General features: G+C 51.8%; 2 protein-coding genes across 17 annotated transcripts in view; one reads left to right on the forward strand and one right to left on the reverse strand.

The window, feature by feature from the left end:
* Positions 1–10,264, forward strand: part of FARP2 (FERM, ARH/RhoGEF and pleckstrin domain protein 2) — a 148,167-nt gene extending 137,903 nt beyond the window's left edge. For 5 of the 16 annotated variants that reach the window (XM_045368419.2, XM_045368421.2, XM_065526402.1 and 2 more), the window contains 7 exons: positions 5,149–5,169; positions 5,400–5,482; positions 6,508–6,626; positions 6,962–7,125; positions 8,376–8,483; positions 8,714–8,865; positions 9,440–10,264. In XM_045368419.2, coding sequence (XP_045224354.2) covers positions 5,149–5,169; positions 5,400–5,482; positions 6,508–6,626; positions 6,962–7,125; positions 8,376–8,483; positions 8,714–8,865; positions 9,440–9,557 — 765 coding nt within the window. In that variant the 3' untranslated portion in view covers positions 9,558–10,264. The remainder of the gene's footprint in view (positions 1–5,148; positions 5,170–5,399; positions 5,483–6,507; positions 6,627–6,961; positions 7,126–8,375; positions 8,484–8,713; positions 8,866–9,439) is intronic. The other 11 variants (XM_015433113.3, XM_074010777.1, XM_074010781.1 and 8 more) reach the window with 5 other exon arrangements.
* On the reverse strand, positions 3,290–3,801 carry LOC102144920 (small ribosomal subunit protein eS12-like). The gene has a single exon (XM_045368430.3). The coding sequence runs from the start codon at positions 3,755–3,757 to the stop codon at positions 3,359–3,361; it is 399 nt and encodes a 132-aa protein (XP_045224365.2). The 5' UTR covers positions 3,758–3,801; the 3' UTR covers positions 3,290–3,358.
* Positions 10,265–10,444: the final 180 nt, after the last annotated feature.

Consider the following 10,444-nt stretch of genomic DNA (forward strand, 5'->3'; position numbering starts at 1 on the left):
CTCACTCCCTGTGGTCTTCCCTCTCTGGTATCTTCCCTTCCTGTGGTCCTCCCTCCCTGGGGTCCTCCTTTCCTAGGATCTTCCCTCCCTAGAGTCCTCCCTCCCTCTCTGGGATCTTCCCTCCCTCGGCTCCTTCCTCCCTCCCTGAGGTCCTCCCTCACTCCCTGTGATCTTCACTTCCTGGGATCTTCCCTCCCTCTCTGGGATCTTCCTTCCCCGGGGGTCCTCCCTTGCTCCCTGTAGTCCTCCCTCCCTGGGATATTCCCTCCTTGGAGTCCTCCTTCCCTAGGATCTTCCCTTCCTGGGGTCCTACCTTGCTCCCTGTGGTCCTCCCTCCCTGGGATTTTCCCTCCCTGTGGTCTTCCTCCCCCAGGGCCCTCCCCCAGTAGGGTCCTCCTTCCCTGAGGTCCTCTCTCCCTGGGGTCCTCCCTCCCTGGGATCCTTCCTCCCTAGAGTCCTTCCTCTACCAGTGGGGTCCTCCCTCCCTGGGGTCCTCTTTTCCTGTTCTTTCTTCAAGGGTTTTGTCCACTCTCATCCCTCTGCACTGCCTCCTCCTGACAATGAGCACCAAAACCCTCAGGCAGGTGTTTGTAAATTTTTTTTTCTTTTTTTTTTCTTTTTTTTTTTTTTGAGAGGAGTCTCACTGTATCGCCCATGCTGGAGTGCAGTGGTGCAATCTCGGCTCAATGCAAGCTCTGCCTCCTGGGTTCACACCATTCTCCTGACTCAGCCTCCTGAGTAGCTGGGACTACAGGCGCCCGCCACCACGCCTAGCTAATTTTTTTGTATTTTTAGTAGAGACGGGGTTTCACTGTGTTAGCCATGGTGGTCTTGATCTCCTGACCTCGTGATCCACCTGCCTCGGCCTTCCAAAGTGCTGGGATTACAGGCGTGAGCCACCCCGCCCGGCCAAGTGTTTGTAAAATGTAATTCCACTTTTCAGGCAAGAGGAGGTCAGATTGAATTAGCTCATCTGCCACCACTGGAAGCAGACCCCATTTGTTTTAAAGTATACTTTTTAAAATTACACCTTTATTATAGAAAAAATAATTGAAAATATAAGATAGAAATCACTCATCACTGACCAGGTGCGGTGGCTCACACCTGTAATGCCAGCACTTTAGGAGGTCAAGATGGTAGGATCGCTTGAAGCTGAGAGTTTGAGACCTGCCTGGGAAACATGGCGAAGTCAAATCTTTAAAAAAAATTTTTTTTTTTAATTAGCCGGGCATAGTGGTGTGTGCCTATAGTCCCAGCTACTTGGGAGGCTGAGGTGGGAGAATCACTTAAGCCCAGGAGGTCAAGGCTGTAGTGAGCTGTGACTGCACCACTGCACTCCAGTCCCAGTGACAGAGTGCGACCTTGTCTCAAATTAAAAAAAAAAAACCCACAGGAAAAAAAAAAAGAACTCCCTCATTATTGTACCACTCAGCAGTGATGGCTATAGGCATCTGCTGCACAGTTGCCACCATCCACGGGCTGTTTTGTCAGGGCACTGGTTTTCCTTTCCTTTCATAGCAGCCCCAGTTCATTTAACTAGTCACCTGTCATTGGATGCTTGGCTGTGGCTGGTTGTTGAGGACTGTAACATTGTTGGGTCTCTGTCTTTCTGCACATCCTTAATTATGTCTTTCAGATCAATTCCAAAATGTAGATCTGTCTGAGCAAAGGTGTTTACGGCCTTGGGCACTCCTGCTAAATTGCTTTTGGAGCACCTGTGCCAGCTGACCTGCCCACTGGCAGGAGCTAGGTCTAAACATGCATCTTTCCCTCCACCATGGAAAGTGCTAGGCACCCATCTCTCTTACTCTTCCCAAGTGGGTAAGGCGAGCAGCCCCATCAAGCAGCCCCGTTGTCTCACTTTTCGTCCCTGTGGACTGTCGGGGAGGCCAGCCTGGTCCCTGTGTCCTGGCATTCCGTGCTTTTCCTCTTGGGAATCACTCAGCTTGCTGGTCACTCTGGTCTCCATTGGTCTGTGAGTTTTTTGTGCACATTAGTGAAATATTTACATGGTAAAAATGCTCACCAACCCTATTAAGTCAGAAATTATTTTCTCAGTTAGTAACTGCCTTTTTACTTTGCTTGCAATTTGGTTTTACCTTGTAGAATTTAAATTCCATCTTGATGGGTTGTGTTTCTCTTACTCTAGAATGGCATCTGGCACATATAGGGAACCCAGCAAATGCTTGTTGAAGGTGTGAATTGAAACAGACGTTCCTCAACTTACGATAGGGCTATGTCCTGATAAACCCATTATAAGAGGAAAATATCATAGTCAAAAATGCATTTAACAGGGCACAGTTGCTCACGCCTATAATCCCAGCACTTTGGGAGGCTGAGGTGGGCAAATCACCTGAGGTCAGGAGTTTGAGACCAGCCTGGCCAACATGGCGAAACCCTGTCTCTACTAAAAATACAAAAATTAGTCAGGTGTGGTGGTGGGCACCTGTAGTCCCAGCTACTCAGGAGGCTGAGCACAAGAATCACTTGAACCCGGGAGGCGGAGGTTGCAGTGAGCCAAGATCGCACCACTGCACTCCAGCCTGGGTGACAAAGCAAGACTCTGCCTCCAAAAAAAAGAAAAGAAAAGAAAAGAAATGAAAATGCATTTAATACACTTAACCTATCTGATATCATAGCTTAGTCTAGCCTACTCTTTTTTTTTTTTCTTGAGATAGAGTTGCCCAGGCTGGAGTGCAGTGGTGCCATCTTGGCTCACTGCAAGCTCCGCCTCCCAGGTTTACGTCATTCTCCTGCCTCCCGAGTAACAGGCACCCACCACCACTCCTGGCTAATTTTTTGTATTTTTTAGTAGAGACGGGGTTTCACTGTGTTAGCCAGGATGGTCTCGATCTCCTGACCTTGTGATCCGCCCACCTCTGCCTCCCAAAGTGCTGGGATTACAGGCGTAAGCCACCGCGCCCGGCCAGCCTAGCCTACTTTAAATGTGCTCAGAACATACATTAGCTTACAGTTGGGTAAAATCATCTAACATGAAGCTTGTTTTATAACAAAGTGTTGAATATCTCACATAATTTATTGAATACCATACTGGAAGTGAAAAACAGAATGGTTGTATGGGCACTTGAAGTTCAGTTTCTACTGAATGCTTATCACTTTCACACCACCATAAAGTTGAAAAATCAGGGCCTATCAGGGTCAGCTCTGGCTGTCTTTTCCTTGAGGGTTTCTATCCTTTGTATGGGCTCAGGAAGTTCTTCCCCATGCCAGTATTATATTAGCACCTTTTTATGGTTTCATTTTTCTCATTTAATTAATCTCCCTAGAATTTGTTTTTTGTTTTTTGGGTTTTTTTTTTTTTTTTTTTTTTTTTTTTTTGAGCCAAAGATTGATTTATTCATTTCTTGCATTTGAAGTACTCTTCGATAACATCCTTGGCCTGAGACTCCTTTCCATAGTCCTTAACTACTACACAACTGCAACCAACCATTTTACGGGGTTTCCCCTCTCTGTCAATTTTACAGAGGCCTACCCATTCTCCTAGTTTCTTGTTGTCATCAACCTTAATTAGGTTGATCTGGTGTTCAGCACAAAGGGCCTCCACCAACTTGACATACATAGGCTCATCACAGTTAGATGCAAGCACACAAAGATGGGCTTGGCGCTTGTCTAAGGCTTTGGCAGCTTCGCGAATTCCACGTGCTAGGCCATCGTGGATGAGGGCGGTCTTCAGCACCTCTTGTAAAGCAGTATTAACGTCCATTACACCTCCAGCAGCAATGCCTTCCTCGGCCATGGTGGTGGGTTACGGGTGAAGCGGAATCTTGAACGCACCCAAGCCTCCGCCTCCGCGCGACTCTGCGGCGGCAGGGAAAGAGGGATTTTTGTTTTGTTTTGTTTTTGTTTTTGAGACGGAGTCTCGCTCTGTTGCCCAGTCTGGAGTGCAGTGGTGTGATCTCGGCTCACTGCAAGCTCTGCCTCCCGGGTTCACGCCATTCTCCTACCTCACCCTCCCGAGTAGCTGGGACTACAGGTGGCAAATTTTTTGTATTTTTAGTAGAGATGGGGTTTCACCATAGTAGCCAGGATGGTCTTGATCTCCTGACCTTGTGATCCGCCTGCCTCAGCCTCCCAAAGTGCTGGGATTACAGTTGTGAGCCACCACGCCCAGCCTAGAATTTGTTTTGATAGATATTAGATTGGGATGTAACATTTCTCCCCATTATTTGTTGAATCCTTCATTTTCTCAGTGATGTCAAAGACTCTTTATCAAATGGAAGCCTTTGTCTTTGTACTCATTCTTTCTGGGCGTTCTGCTCCATTCCTGTTTGCCCAGCATCAGTCCACTCTCTCTAGTTAGTGGTGTCATATGAGATAGTCACTGTTTGGGTGAACACATTCCATCCCTTATTCTGCCTCCTTTTAAAAAAATGTTCTTTGCTATTCTCAAGCATTTAATTCTTCCAAGTAATCTTTTAAGTCATTGGACAAATTCCTTCCAAAAACACCGTGGAGATTTCAGTTGAAATTGCAATAAATTTTTGTGTTAACTTAGGGGAAGACTGACATCTGGACAATGTTTTGCCTGCCCTTGCTTATGCTGATTCAGATTTTTGATGTCCAGTGAGAGGCTTGGTTGGTGTATCAGGCTCTGCACAGGGAAGCTGTCCATTCTGTGGAGTTGTTGGTAACTGGCTGGTCCTGGGGACAGAGAACTGGCCCTTGTTCCTGACTGTTAATGGGAGGATGATGGCTCTTGGCTTGAAAAGATCATCTTTATCATGTTAACACAGTTTCCTTCTGTTTCTAAGAGGTATTATCAGAAATAACACCTTGGATTTTGGCAAAGGCATTTTCAGCATGTAGAGAATTGATCTCCCTTTTTCTCTCTGACTTCTGATGGGATGAGTGTTATCAATCAGCTTTCTGATGCCGAACCATCCTTGCATTCCCAAAACAACCTTACTTGATCATGGGACAATTCCTTGTGTGTGCTTTTAGATTAGATTTGGTAATATTTTATTTTGGAATTATTTCATCTAACCACTTATAATTAAAATTAATCCCCAGTGGGTTTTCTTTGAATCTAGCTTTATTAGGTTTTGGTCTTTGGTTCATAAATGAATTGTCCAACTCCCTTTTGGATAATGAAAATGCTCAATGTTTTTTCCTTTGCTTGATTTTCAGCTAATAGTGCTGGACCCCCCGGTGAGTATTTGGGTGCCCTCTGGCCCATGGCTCACCCCCTGGGGTGCAGCTGCCATGGCGCAAGGATGCCAGTGTCCTCCTTGGCCTCTTGTAGAGTCTGTGTGCACTTGGACAGCACTGGGCTTCCAAGCCCCACCTAGCATTGCCAGCAGTCACCTTGTGTCCTGCTCAGGCTTAGGCTGTCAGTTCCTTCTTGGCCACAAGATTTGGACCTTTTCTCCCACCTACAGGTAGAAGAAAGTGAGAATGAGTGGTCTGTTCCACACTGTTTCACCATCTACGCGGCTCAGAAAACAATCGTGGTGGCAGCCAGGTAAGGGTCTTCCATATCTCCTTCCTGAGCAGCCCTGGATGGAGGGGTGGGGACTTCCTTGCCATGAGCCTCTGAGTCCTCTGAGCTGTGAGGGGCCATGGAGCCTCATGGGGTTGTGCCCCCTTTGACTCTGAGCTCTGCTTCCAAGTTATGCAACCAAAGGAGCAGCCTTGCCCTTGTCAGGGGCAGGGCTGCTTGCTGACCCTGACAACATCCCACAAGTGGCAGACTCCAGTGCTGTGGAGCTGCTCCCTCTGCCCTCTGGTTCATAGTGCCTCCAAAGACGGGGTGGGTGAGTGGGCAGGCTCCTGTGGTCTCCCAGGGCACAGGTGCTTCCCCAACCCTCACGTCAAGAAGTGCCAGCAGCTAGTGATCAAAGCCCCAGCAGGGCAGCTTACACCCAGCCCAGCCAAACACTGCCTCCCAGTCCCAGTGTGGTATAGACTCGTGTGAGACAGACCAGGCTATGGCACAGAAGCAAGTGGAAACAGCCCCTCCTCCCCAGATAAGATCAACAGAAGGATGACACTGAGCTCATTTGGTGGCCAGGATGCAGGGACCCCTGCACGGTCACCAGCACCACACTGTGCTCTGTGAGGAGTCTCAGCTCCGACTGCAGCGCCCTGGCCAGCATCAGCGAGCACAGGGCACTCAGTTCCTACCAGGAAATGTTCACTTAATCATGAACCAGGGCCAGTCTTGCATTTCAGTATCAGAGATGTAGAGAACACTGTTTCAGGAACAAACACGCCTGCAGACCTCCATTCTAGGACCGGGGCCCTGCCTTGGCTCCCCCAAGCCTGTCACAGCACCCTGGGGGTCAGGCTGATGCCGGGCCCTCCCAGCTCTCCTCCCTGCTGTTCTCGCTGGAGGGGACACGTTTCCCAGTCCTCTCCACCCATCAGGCAGGACAAAGCAGAATGTGAGAGAACAGGTGCGGTGAAGGCTCGCCCTCCCCTGAGGGCTGGGGCCCTACACAAAGGAGAGCAGAGCCACTGAGCCTCGCCCTCCCCTCCTCCCCGCAGCACTCGGCTGGAGAAAGAGAAATGGATGCTCGACCTGAACAACGCGATCCAAGCAGCCAAGAGTGGCGGTGACACGGCCCCTGCACTGCCAGGCAGCACCGTGTGCACTCGTCCCCCCAGTGAGTACTGGCCACGACCCCCCAGGAGACCTTCACTACACCTAAGTAGGCTTTTTCTGGAAGTTGTTTTCCTTGGTCCCCATTGGTCCGCTAAGCTCCCACACAAGCCCCTTCCACAAGGAATGTTTCAGGCTACGCCTCATGCCTGGGTGGGAAGAGGGGTCAATCGGGCTGCTCTGGCAGAAGCACCTGTGGTTTTGCTCTCAGCCAGCAGCTGGCCTAGCACCAAGGGCTCCCCATTTCCCCAGGGCCACCCGAGAGGAACCCAAGGGGTGGAAGTATCTGGCAAGCAGAGGCCACAGGGGGTCCCCCCTGAGACACTGACTTCTCCCCAGGATCCCCCAACGAGGTATCTCTGGAACAGGAGTCAGAAGATGACGCTCGGGGTGCCCGCAGCTCCCTAGAGGGGCATGGCCAGCATCGGGCCAACACCACAATGCACGTGTGCTGGTACCGGAACACCAGCGTGTCCAGGGCAGACCACAGTGCAGCTGTCGAGGTACGACCATGTGAGCATCACCTCAGTGCATCTGGAAGCTTCCCAGCCCTCTCTGCACTTGGTTGCTGAGGAGGGGACCTCAGGAGGGTACCAGCAGGCAGGCTTGGCCCCAGAGAGCTGCCTCTTACTCTCCCCGTGGTAGAAGGTGGTATGGGAAGTACCCCTCATCCAGTCAAACCCTCTTTGAAAAGGGTGTTTCAGGTCTGGTGTCTCTGATGAAGTCCAGCAGGCAGGGCATGTCCTCAGGGCCTGGAGCTGGTGTGTAGTGGAGCTGAGAAAAGCCCTCTTAGACATCCTCCCGCAGCCCCCACTCCCAGCGCCTCCGAAACCCTTCACCTTGGGCTTGGAGCTTGAGGCTCTGCCCAGGCACCCTGCCATAGAGGGTGGTCCGCCCTATCTCACTGCATGGGCCCCGTCTGCCATTGTGGGTCGCCAGGTTCCTCAGCCTGGTGCCCCCACACCCTTCCCTAAGTCTGCTCTTACTCCACCCAGAGCTCTTGTCCTTCTTGCTGTTTCCCCAGAAATCCCCCCCAGCCACAATCTGCTGGGCAGGGGCTCAGGAGCTACCCCAGCCCAAGCCTCTCCCCTGATGACCCTGGGTAGGTCAGGGTGCAGCAGGTCCCTGACATGAGCCCGCCAGCTTGTGGCCAGCCCAGGACACCTGAGATCTGAGCAGGGTCCTAGCCAGGCCTGCCCCCGCCATCTTGGACAGAGTGCAACCCCTGAGCACCGCCCTGAAGGCGGGAGGCTCACGTGAGCCCCGTGAGCTGAGCCACTCCAGCGCCAAAGCCATGCCTAATCCTGGCAGAACAGATGCCACACGCTTAGGGATGGGGCTGCAGTGGGGCATCTTGTGTGTGCCTTTACTTGCCTCTCCCCCACCCATCATTTTAAAGAACCTTCCAGACTTGGCTCAATGTACTATCTCTTAAAGTGTCTTCTCTCTTCTTGCTGTTGGATGGGTTTGTGGATGGTTGGTTACTGAATGCTAAATTATGCACAGGGAAAAGGAACTCATTTTACTTGGTGCCTGGAATGTCACTCTAGGTTTTTAACATGCTTCTGTTGGATTTAAGTACTGATAAAGCTGCTGTCCATAGCAGTCCAGAGGTAAAATCAAGGCCTCGGCCGGAGAAAGCATGCAGGTAGTTAGTCTTGGGGAGTAAACCCACTCCCACAAGGCCCCAGGGAGATGGAGCTGGGGGTTCTGGGTGCTGGTTAATGCACCTGCACTTTTCCTTTATTGACAGAACCAGCTTTCAGGATATCTGCTAAGAAAGTTCAAAAACAGTCATGGCTGGCAGAAGCTCTGGGTCGTCTTTACCAATTTCTGTTTGTTCTTCTACAAAACTCATCAGGTACTGGGGTTTCACTGGAGCCCGATGCAAGTGATGCTGGCAGACACTCACCCTTCCCACCTGTGTCCCTTTTGTATTTTGGTTCTGCCCTCCCATGCTTTGCCCACACACCCTGTGCTCCCTTGGCCCGTGAGCATTTGTATGTGCCACCGTCGTGCAGGTAGCAGAGGAATGGGCGCTCCCTGCTGCAACCCAGCCCCTGGAACCCGTGTCCCTGTGCTGTCTTCCAGGATGACTACCCACTGGCCAGCCTCCCGCTGCTGGGCTACAGCGTGAGCACCCCCCAGGAGGCCGATGGCATACACAAAGACTACGTTTTCAAGCTCCAGTTCAAATCCCATGTCTACTTCTTCCGGGCTGAGAGCAAGTACACATTTGAAAGGTAATTTTGTAGGAGGCAGCCTTGGTCAGCTGCCCAGGTCTGAGTGGGACCCCAAGGAACATTGGTATCTCCTCAGCTCCCATTTCTACTCATGGTGTTGGAGGCAAGTTTTCTGGGCCCTGGAAAGGAAGGGCTGAGCAATGCTTCCAGCATTTCCAAACAAACAGCAATGCTTTTTTTTTTTTTTGAGATGGAGTCTCCCTCTGTCACTCAGGCTGGAGTGCCGTGGTACAATCTTGGCTCACTATAACCTGCACCTCCAGGGTCAAGCGATTCTTCTGCCTCAGCCTCCTGAGTAACTGAGATTACAGGCATGTGCCATGCCGCCTGGCTAATTTTTGTATTTTTAGTAGAGACAGGGTTTCACCATGTTGGCCAGGCTGGTCTCGAACTCCTGACCTCAAGTGATCCATCTGCCTCCCAAAGTGCTGGGATTACAGGTGTGAGCCACTGCACCCGTCCCCAGGTTTTTAACCCTTCTTTTGTCCTGCTTGTCCCATAACCTGGGTTGTTCTTGGGACGGTGTGTGAGCACAAGCTGGCTTTACTGGTCTGACAGCCGCCCTCTCCTCCAGGTGGATGGAGGTGATCCAGGGAGCCAGCAGCTCGGCTGGGAGGGCCCCGAGCATCGTGCAGGATGGTCCCCAACCCTCCTCAGGGCTGGAGGGGATGGTCAGGGGAAAGGAGGAATGACGCTCAACCTGCCCAGGTCTGGACACAACTACAAAGAACAGCAGGACAGAGGTGGCCTCTGTCCTGAGGCTTCTCATCAGATGGGAAGTGGCTGTAGTCTCAGTGGATCCCCACTGGCACCAACAGTGTGGGTGGGCCTCATGTAACATCTGGGAGGGGCTTCATCCCCCCACCCAAGGCCCAGTGCTATGCCGCCCGCTATCTGGGGCCCTGAGAAAAATGTGCAGGTCTCGAGCGCGGAGCTGCTCACGCCTTGGCCCCCAGGCCCCTGGCTCATAGACACAGGGCTTGAGCAGTGCTCTGGGCATCGGACCAAAGCCTGGGCACACCCTGCCTCTCTCCCCAGAGCAGGGTCCCTGCTGAGGACTGGCCTAGAGCAAGCACTGGAAAAGAGGCCCTGCCATACACCCTGCATACCCACTGCCAGGACCCTCTCAGACAAGTGTGGCACAGCCATGCTGACCTTCCATCTGGTGAACCAAGTGGCAGCCCCAGGGGCCCGCCCTGCAGGTCACAGCTCAGCAAGTCTAGCAGAAGCCATGCTTGTTCCCCGTGTACCTCTGGAGAAGCAGAAACCAAAGTCCCCCTGTGCCCTGGGAGGGTGGGGTCCTCTAATTTATTAGTGCCCAGCATTCCTTCCAACGGGAAGTAGACGAGTGACTGCTTTGTTCACACACATTTGATTAAAAATAAACAGCATCTCCCCACCTGCATACTCCTCTGCCTGCTCTGTTCGCCTTCCAGGGGGCCAAGCAGAGCCCAGGAATCAGTCACAGGGAAGTTTTGAAGGGTGGCTGGGCTGCAGTCTCTGCGTGCCGTGATGAGGACTCAGGACCAGAGATGCTGCAGCCCTGCATGGTCCGGGCCCGCCCCCCCACACACCTGTA

The sequence above is a fragment of the Macaca fascicularis genome, chromosome 12 (assembly GCF_037993035.2).
Source record: "Macaca fascicularis isolate 582-1 chromosome 12, T2T-MFA8v1.1".
NCBI classification, from domain to species: domain Eukaryota; kingdom Metazoa; phylum Chordata; class Mammalia; order Primates; family Cercopithecidae; genus Macaca; species Macaca fascicularis.